Source organism: Nuphar pumila, chromosome 8, assembly GCF_984573655.1.
Source record: "Nuphar pumila chromosome 8, dmNupPumi1.hap1.1, whole genome shotgun sequence".
Lineage (NCBI taxonomy): Eukaryota > Viridiplantae > Streptophyta > Magnoliopsida > Nymphaeales > Nymphaeaceae > Nuphar > Nuphar pumila.
The window spans coordinates 18,200,055-18,219,450 of NC_143256.1; the positions used below are offsets into that span (position 1 = coordinate 18,200,055).

The following is a 19,396-nucleotide window of genomic DNA, read 5'->3' on the forward strand; positions in this document are numbered from 1 at the left end:
CAACCAGCTCTGCAAGTGCCATGTGATACGGTATTCAGGAAACTGGTGTCATGCCAGGCATTAGCTCGATTGAGAACTTGATCTTCCTGTGAGGTAGCAAACCTGGAAAGTCCTCGGGAAAGACGTTCAAAAACTCATGAACCGCGTCCAACTGCTCCAAATGTGTCACCTAACTGTCTGTCGCAGACACACTGGCCAAGAACACCATACAACCTTGCTTATGGTACTTGGAGATCTTCAATGTCGAGACAATCTTCACCTCGCTCATTCATCAAATCGCCTAAAACACCAATACAGACAAATCAGGGCGCTCTAACGGAACCTCATTTCTCCAACACTAAAGAGTAGCATTGTATTTAGACAACCAGTCTATACCCAAAATGACATCATAGAAAGTCATGTTCAGTATGATCAGGTCAGCAAACAACTCATGCCCCTCGATGATCACTCAGACTGTAGGAAAATATTTCTCGCAAGAAGAAGATGTACCCATCGGAGACATCACGTAAAAAGCCTTCTCGAGGCTAGATGTAACAAGATCAAGCAAACTCGCAAAGGAGGAGGATATAAAGAATGGGTAGCACCCAAATCAAACATCACACGAGCATAGTGTTCAAAGACTACGAAAATACCTTCGAGCAGGTCATTTTGATTACCCTGTGTGGCAGTTGTTGCAGCGTACACTCTCCTGTTGGTCCTCTGTTGCGCCTATTGTTGAGGCCTATGTTGCTACTATTGTTGTCCTCCATGAGTCGTTGGCTTGTTCGGACAATAGATAACGATATGTTCGGGCTGTTGGCACTAGTAGCAGACTCCCTTAAAGAGTGGACAAGAGCCCTAATGATGACTCTTGTTGCACCTTTGACACATGAACAAAGTCTTCCCCTATTGCTTCCTCTGTTGGGGTCGACCCTTCTGATGCCCTTGTTGTGTCCTCTGCCTCTTTACCTTACCCCCTGCCACCCACAGGTGGGTTCTTCCTCGCTTCGCCACTGGTGATGCCCTGGTTACCCCCCACTCTTCTGTGATTCATCCTTGATCCTCTTCCACTCCTCATTCAAGATGGATGCAGACTTGATCACATCACTGAATATAGTAGGACAACTCGTCATCACACGAACCTGGAGTCCGTCTTTCAGCCCACGAACATACTTCGTTGCCCTTGCCTTATCATTAGTAAAAAGGTTCAAGTAGTAGCGCTCCAAACTCCTGAATTTGGTGGTATAGTTCACCAAACTCATGTTCCCCTGAACAAACCCAAAAAAATATTGCTACATACGTTCTCGTGCATAAGCAGGGAACTAAGCATCTAAGAAATTCTCATTGAAAGTCACTCAAGGAATTACCTCCACTCTGTCGTATTTCACTCATCACAGGGTGTCCGACAATTTCTTGGCATCACCCTTCAATTGGAACATGCCAAAATTAGTCTGCCTATCCTCAGGCACAGGCAGGATACAAAACGCCCTTTTAGTCTCCTCAACCCAACTCTCAGCTGCCTCTGGGTCGGCCTTCACTGAGAAGGTTGGAGATTCAACCTAAGAAACTTCTTGAACATCACCACGGTGGGGTTTGGAGTGACCTCGGCAAGATAGACACACATGATCTGTTGCGCCACCTGTGCCTGGACGTATGTGGTCACTATCGTTGTCAAGGTGTTCAGGGCATTCAACATGAAGTCCCTTTGCTCTTGTCAATCAGCGGGAGCACCAGAAGTCAAAGCTCGGGAGCGGGTATACATCTAAAACATGAAAAATAGTTAAAAAATTTGCACCCTTATCAAACCTACCCCCTTAGGATTGATCCCCTCAACAATCATAATTGCATATTCACATCAAATTCCTAATTCACATAAAAAGGAATTAAATTAAGCCATTCTCACAGTCTATCATATGAAATTTAAATAAATTGATATTAGTAAAAAAAAATACTAGGTAGCCCTTACTAGTGATGGAGACTGCTCTAGAATACAAGTCATGACTTTCTGATAAAATTTGGACATGGCTTGATTATCAAAAGAAAATTATGGTACACAAAAATGATTAAAATATAATATTTTATGGTCGACTCTGATACCAAACCTGTAGCGACCTCAACTCATCCCTATTGAAAAGTAATTTTTTTTTAAAGCAATCAAAGGGACTCTTTTAGAGACCTCACTATTTGGTAACTACCATATATAACTAAAATTTGGAATTAATTAATTAATTAATAATTAATAAATATCTAGAAAATTTCATAGAGTGCCTTATCCATCTTGGAGTCTTTTTAACCTTAAATTTCCTTAAATTAAACCTTTATACCGAATTGAAAGCTTTAATTTCGTTGGACCTAGATTTTAGATCTGGGTCCAGATCCAAGATGCAAATTCATATCCAATATTTATATGGATCTTGAACTGGATCAGATCCTAATTAATATGGGTTTTGGATTGAGTTCAGATCCATATTAACTTGGATCATACAGATTGGATTCAGTTTGATCCAATCTGGACCCGGTCCCATCGAGACAGACCCTTTTTTAAAAAATATGATTTTCGAGCAGACCATAGCCTGAGTTCAGAAAAATAAAATATAGTTGAATTCAACATTTTGAGGTACATCTAATGATGTATAACTTGAATTTAACCTGAATTTTGCTCAAATTTTGCTTGATTTTAAAGGTCAAAAATAAAAGTTTTTATCATATCTTGTTTGGCTCATTTAGGTCTTATCAATGACCCATGGGTCAAACCCAAACTCAATTGACGCTACCTAAAATCGAGGATTTATCGATTTTTTTATGGCACTTAGCCAAAACCTCAAATATCTCTAAATTTAATACACGATATTACAAGATCTCGGCACTCAAGCACACCCTCATAATTGTTAGGGAAAAGTAATATGTTTGACTCTATATAATTAGGGGCGTCAACGGGTTGGGTTTACTTCGACCAAACCCTATAGGGTTCGGGTTTGGTGACAAAAAAGAATACCCGATTAAGACTCATGTCCCGACTTGAAGAACCGATTAATATATGGACCCGAGTATAGTTTGTGAAATTTTATACCAGACCCAAGCTTGACTCAAGCTTTGATTAAGACCATAAATTTTCAATGTAAAAATGATAAAAAATTATTATTTTATCAGGTATGATCTGGGTCTGGTTCATGTAGTTCTTATTGGATCTAGGTATGATTTATCTTATAGTAGGCTCGATTAGACCTGGGTCTAGACCCGGTATCCTACCCAAAAATATGATCCAAGTTTGGTTCCACCTAGGTCGAACCAAAGCCGACCTATTGACACCCTTACATACAATGTCGTAAGCTTAAAGTAAAAACAACCATGATCTAACATTAATGTAAAAGGCTGACATGATTCCTGAATGAGTAGATGCATCATTACAAAGGGCAATATAAGATGGGGAAAGCATTTGACCCTCTAATTGGAACTCACAGAAGAAGGTTGGTTTGAGCAAATGTATTCAACATGGTCAAATTCGTAAGAATGAACACTTAGATCATATTTTTTTATGTAAAAATATTATTTTTTGAAGGTTGAAAGTTTGGTACATTGTAGGCCGTTGATTTTTTAACCCTGAAAAAATCTCACATGCATGTTATAATAACATGTTTCAAAGGTCCTTTTCTACTAAACTAAACATGTAGATCGTGTCAAATGTGCAAAAAATAATAAAAATATTACAGTTTTTCACTGAGGGGTTCCTTACCCACGAGGGGTAGCAAATATTGTCCCATAAAATGGTCCTGGTTTTTTTGTGAGCAAACTTTCTTGGATGACATCCAATCACTAAAGTGTCATAGTGAGTTTCCACTTTCTCAGTAGGATAGAGTGTGTGCTTAATTGTTGGGTAGTTCTGGGGTAGGACCTTGTCTCTGTGTGCTGGAACAGGTCGCTAAGGACAAATTTCACCATTGTGCGCTCAAAAAGTGACTATTTAGAAAATATTTAAAAAATTTTAATGTTTAATTCTTTAGGATAATGACGGCATCTATTTTACAATTTAACAATATTTTAATCTAAACTTTATTTTTTAATGACAAGAAAACCCGTATCGAAGACCAGGTCGCTTAATGGGCTCGGCCCACTGCGATATAAGACCCTCAAAGATTAAGACACAACCACCCTATTTTGTGGATTCTGATCGGGTGCAATCACATGGCACAAAATTTGTGCATTATGCACTTGACTGCCCTCCATCAGGCCCTGGGCCCCACAACTGACAGGCTGTCCTCAAGATGGAGGGTGATCAGGTGCTTAATGTTGGTGCAATTATATTGTATCTGATATTTTCATTGTTTTTATGTCCCCCGTACACCTGACGCCCGAACCGGATAAGCAATTCAAATCTTGTGCAGGCCCCTGTCAATTCCTCTGAGTTTCGATCTCGCGACCCTATCGTTGAAGTAAACTTTTCAGTTCAAACTTGATAACTGACAAAATCAATATGCTTCCCAGAAAGTGAATCAACTCACCATGTCATCCAGCCATTAGAATAATTTAGCAATCAAATACTTAAATTGTAAACCATTTTAGATCTCGAATAATTTGGCAATCAAGTACTTAAATTGTAAACCATTTTAGATCTCTCTCTCTCTCTCTCTTGTAGGGGAGCAATTCTCGTGGTCAAATATGAGGTCTCGCCCTTGCTTGCGGATACTTGATCGCGTTTTTCTCTCCCCAGAACTATTTCACGCAGTTCCGGATGTCACTGCTTGTCTGTGTCCACGGACCATGTCCGATCATGGACAAATGACTGTTTCGTGGGGCGCAGGCTTCAAGGCATGTCGTAGGTTCTTCTTTGAGGAATGGTGGCTTCGGGTGCCAGACTTTCAGCAGTTGGTAGGTCAATCGTGGGCGCAACCTGCTACGGGATCTTGGGTGGCCATCCGCATCCATGTTAAGCTTCTTCGTCTTCGGAAACGTATTAAGGAATGGCTAAGTTTTAATAACCTGAACAAGTTTAGGTTCATCGGCCAGTGGGAAGCTGAGCTCTCCGATTTGGCCCAACGTCAGGTCGATCTTGTTGGTGTACCGAAGGGTCAAGTGCTTCAATTGCAGGAGCGTATCGTCGTACTCTCTACTCTCGTTGCAGAATGGAGAGCACGAGATGAGCTTAGATGGAAGTTGAGGGCTAGAGTTGCATGGTTGGCTAATAGCGATGATAATACACATTTTTTTCATATGAACGCATCAAATAAATACAGTAAGAACTGTATACTCTCGATCGAGATCGATGGATGCCAGTTTGGTCCGCACAATTGCCTGCCAGCTATTACTTCTTATTTCTCCAGGTTGTATTCGGCCGACTTAGGCGTCAGGGGGGTCATCGGCGATATGGGCTATAAGCAGTTGGCGGCAAACCAATTTGTTTCTTTGCAGGTTAGATTCACTGAAGTGGAGATTTCGAATGCTATTAGCGAACTATCGGGATGGAAGGCACCAGGCCTTAATGGTTTTCACATTGACTTCTTTAAAGCATTTTGGTCAATTGTAAAAACTGACCTGCTCCACTTGTTCGATGAATTCTATCGTAATGCGAGGCTGCCTAAACCATATCATGTGGCAGTCATCTCTTTGATTTCTATGAGGCAAGGGGCATCAGACATATCCAACTTTAGGCCGATTTCGGTGATGGGTGCTCTGTATCGCATTATATCTAAGGTGTTGGCTAATCGGTTGCGCGCTGTCATTGATCAACTTGTTTTGTCCGAACCAGGGTGCTTTTGATCCAGGTCGAAGTTTGCAAGGATCCTTTATTTGTGCAACTGAGCTTCTTCACTCTTTACAGTCGACTGGATCACCGCACTTCATGCTAAAATTGGATTTTCACAAGACTTATGACAGAATGGCATGGGATTTTCTGATTGAATCTCTAACAAATATGGGGCTTGGCAGCCGATTTATAGCATGGGTTAAGGAGTTGGTCACAAAATCCGTATCATCAGTTTGCATCAATGGAATGAGAGGGGAAGAATTCAAGTTGGCTAGAGGTGTACGACAGGGTTGTCCTCTAGCACCTATCATTTTTAATATCGCGGTAGATGGTTTACCTATTCTCATGAAAAGGGCAGAAGAAACAGGCTTCTTGGAATCCTTGGGCATTCTTGGTTTTGTTTGTCACACAATTCAATATGCAGACGATACTTTAATATTTGGACATGCGAATGTTAATCAAATGTCTAGGTTGTACTTCATTATTAAAGTCTTTGCTGCAATTTCAGACCTTCGCCTGAACGAGAGTAAGTGCGCTCTGGTCTTACTCAATGCTGACCCTCTTCTCCAATCGGCTGCTGCAAGGATCTTCAACTGCCCAATATCCGACTTCCTGTCAATTTCTTGGGTCCATCGTTGCACTCTCTACAATCAGCGGGAACTTCTACTTGGATGTCTACCATAGAGCGGGTGCAAGAAAGATTGCAGGCTTGGAAGGCTCAATATTTATCTTTTGCGGGACGAGTGATGCTCATTCGCCATGTTTTAGCCCGATTACCAGAGTTTCGAATGAGCATGTCTATTATACCGACGACAGTAGAGCAGACGATCAATCGTTTGCTTTCGCACTTCCTTTGGTCTGGGAATGTGTCGCACAAAAAGTACCTGCTTGTTTCTTGTCAACAGATCGTGCTTCCGAGGCACCAAGGTGGCTTAGAGATTCCAACTATGAGAAAGAGGAGCATCGTTTTAGTCTTGAAGTGGGCTTGGGAAGCTTCCATATCTCAATCTTCTTGGGCTATGATTGTTAGGCAAAAATATGGTAGTCTACATGAATCCCTTCTTTCCACGCCCAGTTCAGTGTGTCATTCGTCCCTCTGGCTAGAGTGGCGGAAGACACTTCGATCCTTCAGTGGCAGAGATTTTAGGCCTGTCCATGGCATGACATGGCTTCACTGGGCCATGGCGAGCGGAGATAGGTTCTCCATTAAGCAAGTTTACCATTCCTTGTTGCCATCCGGGATGAACTGGTTTCCCAGTGATTGTATATGGGGTAAGGGGCCAGCTCCAAGGGCAAAAGCTTTGGCGTGACTTGTGGCTCTGGATCGTGTTCAAACCCAAATTAATGTCAGGAAACGGGGGATTCAATTTCCAAGCATGTGTGTTCTTTACAAGAAGGTTGTAGAGGACACGACTCACCTATTTTGGCTCTGCCCGGTCATTCTAGACTTATTTTTTTAAACTTGGGGTGCGCCACTTGTTCAAACTCGTCCGTGCTCCGTTATTTGGGACCTCTTGCTTGGTCCCAGGATTGTACGACACAAAAAAAATGGAGATTACTGTGGCGGGTTTGGTTGCTTTCAGCATGGTGGGTCATATGGACTGAAAGAAACGACATCTTCTTCAGGGGCATCAAATTCGATTTCGGAAGGCTTCGACAACGGGTCATGTCTGATGTGTATCTGGCTCTTAAATTACATAGTAGGGGGGAGGGGCTGATCGGCTTGTACTCTGAACTATGTACAATCGCCATCTAGATTGTGGCTGTTTTGCTCTTATGTTTCTCTTTTGTCTCTCCCATCCAATATTCTGTTGGATGTATTTTGGTAATGTTGAATGGTGAATGTTCTCTCTCTCTCTCTCTCTTGTACATGCGCTACAGAGTTTGTAACCCAAACTGAAACTACAACACCACACGTATATTTGTGCGGATGCATAAACATGAAATTTTGCCCATCCAAATGGATGGGTTTCATAGATTTAGGCGATGTTTGGAAACTAGTTGTCAGAAGTAGCCAGAGTGGGAATACCAACACCAGAATTGTTGGTGATGGATGGAGTTGTAAGAAATGATGCAAGTGAGATGGTATTTGACACGTCCAATTCCACATTTTACATCCCACTTACATGAGGTGGTAGTTACCAAATACTACACCAGATATCACACAGGTAACTGCTTCAACAACCTTCCTAATGTTCTTTCAGTATTATTTCCAACTTTTTAGTTGCATTCCAAACAGATGCACATGTGGAAGTGGTAAATCTCCCGTAAAATCAAAGTGGGCGATAAAGTAGTCGGAAGTCATAGGAAAAAAGGTTTCATTTCAAAAAAATTGCCTAGACCGGATATGTCTTATTTGCAAAATGGGACACCAGTTGATATGGCATTCAATCCATTAAGAGTACCTTCACGAACGAATGTGGGACAAATATTTGAATGCTCACTCGAGTTAGCAGGAGACCTGTTGGGCAGATATTATAGAATAACACCCTTTGATGAGATGTATGTTGGGTTTCCCTCCTTTGTGGGATCCATTGGTTCGATGCACATTCAGTATCACTGCAGAATTTCAAGCACGATGCTTGATCTTTTCGAAGATGATTTGGAGTATTTGCTGGATAGCGATTTGTAGAAGTCCTCTCAGCTAAATGACTATTCAACTGTTCAGAGTTTGAGGTTCAGCGAGTTGTCGATGACGATTTGTGGTGAGTGCCTTCAGTTGCATAGCGATTTGTGGTTAGCGTTATGTGTTTCAGTCGGATGACGATTTGTGGTTATCGTTGGATAGCGATTTGTGGTATCGCTGGATAGCGATTTGTGATAAGGCGCATCGTAAGTTATGCAAGATATTTAGTCTTCCGCATTTAATGTGAGTCTTGTCTTCTATTTAAGGGATGAATGAGAGAGCAAAAGCAATGGGAGAGAGCAAAAAAGGCAGAATATTAGGAAGAGAGTGTGAGAAACACTTTTAGGGCACCGAAAGGGTGCGAAGGAAAAAAAAAACAAGAAGTTTTGCGACACTTCTTTCAAGACAACTTCGTCAAGCTAGTTCTTCAAATCATTCGTTCTTTGTTCCTCAGTGAGGCATATCCTCTTGTTCATTTCGTTACACCTTGTGTGTTTGTAAGGCTTATGCCTTTTGGCCACTTTGTAATCTTTGTTTGAAGATAGTGGAAGTTGTTGACCTATTGGTCGTCGTGGACATACCTCAGTTGAGAGGGAACCACGTAGATCGTTGTGCACTATTTTTATTTTCGCAGCTAGTTTGTTTTGGTTTATTTTTCTACCACTATCATCATCGTATTGTTTTCATCAATTCACACTTGTGGGGAGACCCGGTACGTCCATTTTAACTCCAACATATGGTATCAGAAATTTGGTTAGTATATTTGTGTGTGAAGTCATGGAGAATAACATTGGGCGTATGATCAGTTTGAATGGCACAAACTGGATGGCATAGAAAACTAAAATAAAAGACCTCTTGGGTTATAAAGATTTGGATGGACCCATAGACGGTGTGAGAGGCAAACAAGAAGAGATGAAAGATGTCGAATGAAAAAAACTAGACCGAAAGGCGATCAGTTTCATTCGACAATGGATAGATGATAGTGTCTTTCATCATGTATCCATAGAAACTTTGACGCATGGTCTTTGAACCAAACTAGAGAGCCTTTATGATAGAAAGGCAGCAGTGAATAAGGCCTTTCTATTTCGAAAGCTTGTGAACCTCAAGTATAAAGAGGGCGGCTCTATTGCAGAGCATTTGAATGAGATCAAAAGCATTGTAAATCAGTTGGCCACAATGAAAATCACTTTTGATGATGAGTTACAAACTTTGTTGCTCTTATTTCCCTTCCTGAGAGTTGGGAAACCTTGGTGGTCACAGTCAGTAACTCTGCACCTGATGGAATGGTAACGATGAGCCAAGTTACCAGCAGTCTGTTGAATGAAGAGTCCAGGAGAAAGTCATTAGGTCCTTCTACCTCAAAGGCACTTGTGATTGAAAACAGGGGGAGAAGCAGAAGTAAGAGCGGGGCTCTGCACTACCATGGCAAATCCAGAGGCCACTCACACTCGAGCTCAAAGAAAGACGTCGAGTATTATTATTGCCACAAGAAGGGGCATATGAAGCGACAGTGCAGGAAGCTCAAGCTTAAGGAGTAGAACAGAGAGAAGAGCTCAGAAGAAGAATAAGGTGCCACAGTCACAGATGGAGAGCTCATGGTTGTCTGTGATGGCACTAGCATAAATTTGATCGATCAGGAGACCGATTGGGTGATTGACTCTGGAGCTTCATTTCATGTTACCTCACGGGTTGATTTCTTCACTTCCTACTCGCAAGGTGATTTCGGTAATGTCTGAATGGGAAATGAAGATGTGTCAAAGATTGTTGGCATGGACGACATTTGCTTGGAAACAAGTGTAGGCTGTAAGTTGTTGCTGAAAAATGTGAGGCATGTACCAGACATCCGATTGAATCTGATCTCTGCTAGAAAGTTAGATGATGAGGGCTATAACAACACCTAAAGTGATGGAAGGTGGAAGCTAACCAAAGGCTCATTGGTGATAGCCAGAGGAACAAAGGCTCGTTCCCTTTACACTTTGTAAGCGAAGATCTGGAAGAGTGTTGTGAATGTTGTGGAGACTGGCTCGTCCACAAAATTATGGCATAGAAGGCTTGGGCATATGAGCAAGAAGGGGCTGCAAGTCGTAGTTAAGAAAGAGTTCCTGACAGGTGCAGCAGGTACATCTTTGGAACCTTGTGTTCATTGCTTCCATGGTAAACAAAATAGAGTTTCTTTCCATAGATGCATTGCATCTAGAAAATCTCATGTTCTAAATCTTGTACATTCTGATGTGTGTGGACCTGTAAAGGTCAAGACACTTGGTGGTGCATTGTACTTTATGACTTTCATTGATGATCACTCTAGGAAAGTCTGGGCTTATACACTGAGGACTAAAGACCAAGTTCTAGATGTATTCAAGCACTTTCAGGCCATGGCTAAATAAGAAACTGGCAGGCAGTTGAAGTGTGTTCGCTCGGATAATGGTGGCAAATACATTGGGCCATTTAATCATTATTGCACCAATCATGGCATCAAGCATGAAAGAACTATAAGGATGACACCTCAATAGAATGGGGTTGCTGAGAGGATGAAGCACATCATTCTTAAGAGAGTCAGATGTTTGCTGTCACACTCTAAATTGCCAAGATCTTTCTGGGGTGAGACAATGAGGACAACAATTGATCTTATCAACTTGTCTCCTTTTATTCCCTTGAAGGGAGATGTTCCAGAGAAAGTTTGGATAGGAAAAGAACCTTTCTATGGACACTTAAGAGTGTTCGGCTGTAGAGCATTTATTCACATTCCGAAGGAAGAGAGGTCCAAGCTTGATCCAAAAGTCAAGCAATGCATATTCATTGGCTATGGACATGAAGAATTTGGCTACAGACTGTATGACCCTATTGATAAAAAGGTGGTCAGAAGTCAAGATGTTGTCTTATTGGAAGATTAGACCATTGAAGACATTGGTGAGTCTGAGCCATCAGAGTCCAGTACAGGTGATCTTATTGATTTAGATCCCCTAGATGCGCCGACTGTTCATGATTTCGTGGAGGAGATTCCACCTCCTCGCAATGATGCAAAGGAAGGAAGTGTTGAGTCAGAAATTGAGGGGGAGCCAACACCCCAAGAGTCACTTCCTCAGACTCCGATAAGGAGATCCACTAGAGAAAAACAGTCATCCAGAAAATACTCATCAAATGAGTATGTGATGATTACAGATCAAGGTGAGCCAGAAACTTTTGAAGAAGTTTTGGAGGATGAAAACAAGTCTGAGTGGTTTAAGGCAATGAAAGAAGAAATGGATTCATTGCATGCGAATCACACCTTTGATCTGGTAAAGACAACTAAAGGGAAGAAGGTGTTAAAGAACAAATGGGTCTTCAAGTAGAAGACTGATGAAAACAACTCTCAACCTAGATACAAGGCACGTCTTGTTGTGAAAGGTTTTGCTCAGAAGAAAAGAGTTGACTTTGATGAGATCTTCTCACCACTTGTGAAGATGCCCTCCATCTGAACTGTGCTCGATATAGCTGCAAGCATGAATTTGGAAGTTGAGCAGCTTGATGTGAAGACTGCATTTCTATATGGTGACTTGGAAGAAGAAATTTATATGGAGCAACCTGAGAGTTTCATTGACAAGGGTAAAAAGCACCTAGCTTGCAAGTTGAAGAAGAGCTTGTATGGATTGAAGCAAGACCAAGACAGTGGTATAAGAAATTTGATTTCTTTATGAATGAGCATGGATACTCAAGAACCTCCACAGACCATTGTGTGTTTGTGAAGAAATTTCCAGATGGTAATTTTATCATTCTCTTGCTTTATATGGATGATATACTGATTGTGAGCCAAGACATCAGCAAGATTAGCAAGTTAAAGTTGGAGCTAAGTGAGACATTTGCCATGAAGGATTTAGGTCCAGCAAAGCAGATTCTTGGGATGAGAATCGTTCATGACAGATCACATGAGATGATATGGTTATCTTAAGAAAAGTATATCAGAAAGGTTCTTGAGAGGTTCAACATGGACAAAGCAAAGCCTGTTAATTGTCCACTTGCAAGCCATTTCAAACTTAGCTCAAGACAATGTCCTACAAATGATGAAGAAGGAACAAAGATGCAGAAAATTCCCTATGCTTCGGCAGTAGGTTCGTTGATGTATGCTATATATATATAAAGTAATGCTAAGCTGCTTCGGGATTACCTACACACATAGTAAAATCATAGATGTAGTATCTTCTCAATCGGACTCCGTGTTCAACATAGTTATTTGATAAGAATCATGTTCAGATCATGTTTTTGGACATAAAATAAGATTTTTTAAATCATGAAACTTTGCTACATTTTAGGCCGTTGACTTTTTTAAGGTCTTAAAAAACCTATACAATGATTACAATAGCATGATCTAAAACTTGTTTTCTGTTTAAAAATGCATATAGATCACATTTATAAGGTCTTATCAACTAAAAAAAAAACTACAAGATTTGGAAAACCCAAACCTTTTACTAGATGGGAGTAGGTGCTCTATATATAGGAAGAGGGACAGTCCAACTAAAAGAAGGTCCAAAATCTACAACCAATGATAATCCACGGTGTTCTTTTTCTAACAACCGAGTTTTATATCGATCACATTTTTTCAACAAAAGAAACTTTTTTTAAGCTATGAAAAAATTAAGCATTTGTGACCATTGATTTTTGAATCACCAAAAAAAAAACACTTGCATAAACTGGATTCCCATGAAACAAAAAATTTGATCCCAACCAAATAGACCATGTAGATCATATCTATAAAGATTCACATAAAATAACACGAGCTATGAGATATTGCTCATTTCAACTCATTAATATTGTATGCACATCCCCACTAACTAACTAACTAACTATGTATATATTGTATGCACATCTCCACTAACTAACTAACTAACTAACTAACTATATATATATAAAAGGAAGACTCTATTAAACATCAAGAAGTCTTTTTTTTATGAGGAATGTTGAAACCACCTGCGAAATCAGACCCTGCGCTGGCTATGCATATCGCACATTCAGCCGTTGATACCACGGTGTAAACCCCCTGAGACACACCTTGTCTTTAGGGAGTCGTCTTGCTTCGGCACGAGCTAAAGGCATGATACCCTTACCCTTCATAATGCAAGGGGCTGACATTTGTGAGAAACTCTAACCACCCGCCTAGCAGCCAAGGGCCCTTCCATTACACAAAACCCTTTGGGGCTACCAATCCACGTCTCCATGACTTGCTACTTACTATATTTGTATCCATGACTTACCACCCAAGGAATTGGCATCCACGCCATCTTGTCCGTTGAAGGGCATGACCAGTCTCCCTAAGGATATAAATTAATGAGACATGATCAACTAGGCTAAGAGACTAATGGCTCTCACTTCTTTTTTTTGAAAGGCAAGGTGGGGTTTGGCAGACCCCATCAGTTATTCAACCTACCATTGGGTTTTGAACCTGCAACTTCCCACTACAAGGAGACATGCACTGACAGCTCCTACCAACAACACAGCTTTGGCTACTAATGACTCACTTAATTAGGAGCAAATATGTATTTTGGCAACGTCTTAACATAATCTTACTTAGGACAAGAAATAAATAGGAAGAGTTTGACTAGCCCTGAACCCATCATCTAGCTTGACTTGACCCATTGCTTGGTTAACTTTGAGTTTCTCATAGCTACATTTACAAACATAAAAAATGAACCAGAAGAGACAAATAAGCTGTGTTGATTGAGGGAGAATTGTCTTTTTCTTTTTATTTTTTTTTGCTGTTTGATGAGCAAGTTGAGGGATAACGCCATGAACCTGAGACCCCAATTTGTATATATTACATAATAATATTTTGTCAAAAAATAATGTTTTTTATATTTCAAAGACCTGTTTGTTCCATTTTCATGGATGGGAATGATCTATCATACAAAAATAGGCATCGATTTTTAAAAGCTCTTGCCAGTTCAATTTAATTGAGAGAAGTATGAAAGGATTAATAAAAGGTAACCAACGGGGGCTCTGCTTGTTTGGTAGGAGCTGTTAGTGCAAGTCACCATGTGATGGAACGTTGCAAGTTCAAAACCCAATGGTATGTAGTGTAACGGGTGGAGTCGGCCTAACCCCATCTTGCTTATTAAAAATAAGAAAGAAAAGGTAACAAAAAAAAAACTGAGACTCACCGATGCCAACATGACAATTTTAACTGTGATGTTTAAGGGGGTGTTTGTGTGTCATGGAAAATTCAAGTTTTTTCGCAAAAAATGCATCGATGGGCGTGCGTTTCTGCAGAACTTACAATGCCAAAACAAACATGGCGTATGGAAAAATGCCTCGACGGGTGTGTCATTTTACACACTTAACTCTCATTTTTCTCGAAAAACTGTTCTCATGTGGGTCCCATTTAGTTTCCGCCGCAGAAGAATCCACTAAAGAAGTGCCGCAGAACCCTATTCCTTGACAAGAAAACGCCGCTAAATGTTTGTTTCATCGTAGCCAAAAGACTAGAAAAAGAGGCGTCACATTTTTTAAATGCGGCCCAACTTTGACAATCCATGCAGCAAACGTCTGGTCGACTCGGAATCGTAGCTTTCTTAAAAGCCAGTCTGGTAAAAGGTCCCTCAAGGACAGAGTAGGACGCCGGACCCACTTGAATCCAGACCGAGTTCGTCCTATCGTTTATGAATGCCAATGGATTCACATAAATGAATGCACCATCTAAATCTAACCCATGGCCTAGTCTCAGAGTGCAAGCAAAATATGAGGGACCGACAATCTGCCGTCGGTGATGATTTTTTATTCTTCTTTGGATTATAAAAAAATATAATAGAAAAAAAATAGATACCAATGGGAGATCCGCTTATCTGGCAAGAGCAGTTAGTGCACGTCACTTGTGTTGGTTGTAAGTTCGAATCCCAATGGTACTGTCGAAAAAAAGGGAAAAAAAAAGTAAATGCGTGTGACCCTGTCCACTAATAACCTAACAGGCTTACACGTTTGGCACTCAGAACCGAACAAACTTTTTTCTCTTAAACAGTTTAATGTTGCTAATTCCATTTAGTGCACGTCACATGTAGTTTTTTTATTATTTATAATTGAATCATTTGCACACAATTAAAAAATGACAAAGCAAGCATGCATAATGTTGCTAATTCCATTTTCTTTTGATACCTCAAAGAGTAAGGAAAGGGTGATTTTTTTGTCTTTCTATCATTGACATTCTGTTTATGATAGAGATAATATCTTTTTTTTTTCTAGCATTATTTACCATATGTGAAGTTTGATTGAGATTGCCTTGATATTTTACATTTAAATTTGTTTCGGTTGTATTTTGTGCTTTGCACAATTTATAGTTTAATCCATCTTTGTCATGGTGATCTCCTTCTCTTTGTTGTATTTTTTGTTTTTGTTTGTAGGTGGGATTCAGGATCAACTGTTGGTGAGTTTGACGGTCATTCAAGACATGTCTTAAGTTGTGCATTCAAGCCTACAAGACCTTTTCGTATTGTTACATGTGGAGAAGATTACTTGGTGAATTTCTATGAGGGACCACCATTTAGGTTCAAACTGTCACAAAGGTTAGTCTTGTTTATGGTATTAAGAGATTGATTTATACTATATTAGGTCAATGATAGTGCAAATTTGCTAAAGGTTCAGCTGTTTTAACATAATTGTTTTGTATGAAGAATCCTTTGGTACATTGTCTTTCTTTTTTGGTAAAGGTATGAGGATCCAATGCAGGAACTGAAGCGTGACATGTTAGCCTGTCGAAGCAAATGAAATTCTAATAGCTATTCAGTATATGATTTGTTAGCTTTTAAGTAAATAATGACCATTCTCAAACTTTAGGAGTGCACTCTAGCTTGAAACATTACTATAACGTTTAACTTGCAATGGAATATAAAATCATGGTATAAATAAGTGTTCCTAGTATCTTCATGCTTGAATGACATTTTCCAAAAGCAATGCACATGATGTAAATAATATTTTCTCCAAATTGTAAGGAATTATGTGCTCTAGTGAGGGAGATGTATACCTGCCCTTTATCTGATGTGTAGTCTGTTTAGAACTAGTAAGAGAATTAACTAATAACATCCAAGGGGAATATATCAGGGTATTGAAGATAACATTTAAACTATTATTCCTAAAATGGCCAACACAGGTTTAAATTAACTGCACCGTCTAGGTAAATGTTTTAATATAATTGATCTTTGTTCTTGTAGGGACAGGACTACCACTTTTTCTACCAAAAATCTAAACAGATTTTTCAAGCCATAACTAGAGAGCTTTTCTGTCCTAGAGGATGGGCCCTGCTGGTTTCCAGATCACAGTTCATATCTTGATAATATTGCTTCAAAATACATTATAACTGCCAAGCCCCCTTCATGAGAGCGATATAGTTATGAATCTAGTCTGAGCACATCAGGAACACTTACTAATTTAGGTCTCTCTCCCTCTGTGTTTAAGGCTGGAAGGTTATAAAAATGGCAAAAAGCAGAAAATATGACAAGAACATGAGGGGCTTGGCAAACTTTCCTTTTCTTAACAGTTAACATAGGTTATGGATATATAAATGATAAAAGAGTAAGTTAACCGATAAGGGAAAAGGCTACTAACAAATGACGCTTCTCTAGAAAATCTAATTGCACATTCATAAAGGTTTAAGTTTCATATATACATATGGATTCATACAGTTTGAGGATTTGATTAACATATTTGTTAGATTTGAAATTAGATCAAACTAGATTAGCTTTCTATTCAAAGTAATTTAAACATGTATCTCTATTTGAATCTTTATGGCTATGGCCACATATGAGAAAAAATGGAAAGAATGGAGAATGGGGCATGCCAAGATTATGTCTTGGGTCATTAGTAGTCTTGATATCAAGAAGTGCTTGAGTCTAGCTAAATTTGAACATGCAAATAAATATTTGCATGAGACTATCTTAAGAAAATGTATTCTCTTAAATCTATGTCACATGGGTGCAGGTGCAGGGGCAGGGGTGCGACACTTTAAAAAAACTTGGGTGCGGGGATGCGGCAAAAAGTTGGACATAAATGACCCTGGGTGCATTGACTGCACCCAGGGTCAGGTTGATCGCATCGGGTGCGGGTGCGATGTGAGTGCGGCACCTAGTTGAAGAGTCCCTGTGACATAGTCTTAAAGATATTACCCACATTTGCAACTTGTAAGACAAGGTACACACTATGATTCAAGGAGAAAAATGTATTAGAGAATATTTTAGTAAGTTGTTCGACCTTTGGAATGAGTTTGCTCTTCTTGAGTCACAAGGACATTATCCCAAAGACATAGAACTCCGTCAAAGACAAATTGATGTGAAACATTTCTTTCAATTCATCAATGGTCTAAGACCGGAGTTTGAGTCTACTAAATCGGCTTTTCTTCATAAAGGAGAAGTTCTCTCTATTGAAGAGCTAAGTATAAAAGAAAATAGACTAAAAAAAAGACATTTAAAGATGATGATAATTCGGTCATAGCCGTGTCTAGGCTGAGAAACCATGTCCATGCTTACCAACTACTACATTATAACTATCACATTATAAGAGACCAAACAATGATAGCTATGGAAAGCAAGACAATGAGTTTGAAAAAAAAATAAATTATTTGCTATTATTGTCGTGAACCGGGGTATGTCAAGATATATTGTCCTAAACTAAAGATACCCTATGAGAAGAAGGTAGCCTCCGTTGCTCAACAGTCAAGTGAATTCAAAGCTACACAAGAATCAACTATTGAGAGCATGTCCTTGACTCAAATTGTAGAAGCTCTTCAACCTCTATTCAAAGGAGCTTCACCAACCGAAGCTACGGTCTCTTCTGTTGGCATCTTTGATCCCAGTAAGTCTCTTTGGCTTCTTGGCTTATGTGCCTCATTTCATATGACACTAAATTGTGATATTTTATTTGGATGTCATAACTCAAGCGAGTCAAATGTTTTTTATTGTTGATAGAATATCTCTTGAGATAAAGGGAATAAGAAATTTTGAAAATATTTTAAAGAGATTTTTTATTCAAAAAATTAGATATATTCCCAAGTTAAGCCTAAATCTTTTATTTGTCTCTTAATTATGTGACCTTTGGTATAATGTTTCTTTCTCTTCTATTGGTTTATGAGTGCGGGATCGTCTCTCAGGGAAGCTGATTGGAGAAGGCTGTAAAGAAGGAGGTTTATACTACATAGATTTTTTGGAAATACCTAAGAATACTTTTTGTTATAATGTTTAAAAACTGAATTTTGGATTTTGGAGCTCCCTAACCAAAATCTTCTGAAATATTATTTGCATGAATGCAACCAAAATTGATTGGAGCTCCCATGTGGCAGGTCATGAATCCCCTTGTCATTTTGTGGTTGATGTATGCTTCAAAATTTCCCTTCATATCTTCATCTGATCTGATACCATCTTCAGATTGATGGTAACATGATTATGTTCCTTTGATGTGTGAAAGAATATGTGGTGTGTGCGAACTGTGAAACAAGGTGAGAGAAATGAGTGAGTGAGGAGGAAGAAGAAGATATAGGAAAAGAGAGGAAGTGAGAAAAGACAAGGGAGAAAGAGAATAGGGGCTGGAATCGTGCCCTATCCCTCTCATATTGACCCTTATAAAGGTAATTTAAGTCAGTTTACAAAAATGCCCTTCATAACTATATCTTTTGACCTATTGGGTCTTGAATACAAAAAAGGACTTCACTAGCCAATCAATTTTGACTCTCATGTAATGCTTCCTTATAACATATTGTACTTCAAAGGATAAACCAGAGTTGCCAGTTGGGGAAGCGATTCGGGTAGCGGAAGCGAAAAAAGGAAAAAACAAAAAAAGGAAAAAACAAAAAAAGGAAAAAACAAAAAAAGGAAAAAAAGATACATTTTGGAAGCGCCACGTTTCGCGCCTCCGAAATACGCTTCGGAGAAGCATGCTTCCCCATGTCCTATGGTACTTCCGGTAACCCTGGGATAAACCTCTAAACTGGTCATCATGATGTATATGAACCCTTTATTTTTGTTACCTCATTAATTCACTGGTCTGCACTCCAGTTAGGCTAACCAAAACAGAAAAAGTGAAAAAGTGGAAAACTTCCCTTAAGT

General features: G+C 39.6%; 1 protein-coding gene across 1 annotated transcript in view; it reads left to right on the plus strand.

Moving 5' to 3' along the window:
* Positions 1–14,604: 14,604 nt before the first annotated feature.
* Positions 14,605–19,396, plus strand: part of LOC149829704 (actin-interacting protein 1-2-like) — a 65,582-nt gene continuing 60,790 nt past the window's right edge. The window contains exons 1-2 of the mRNA XM_090015266.1: positions 14,605–14,609; positions 15,707–15,868. Of these exons, the coding sequence (XP_089871392.1) occupies positions 14,605–14,609; positions 15,707–15,868 (167 nt within the window). The remainder of the gene's footprint in view (positions 14,610–15,706; positions 15,869–19,396) is intronic.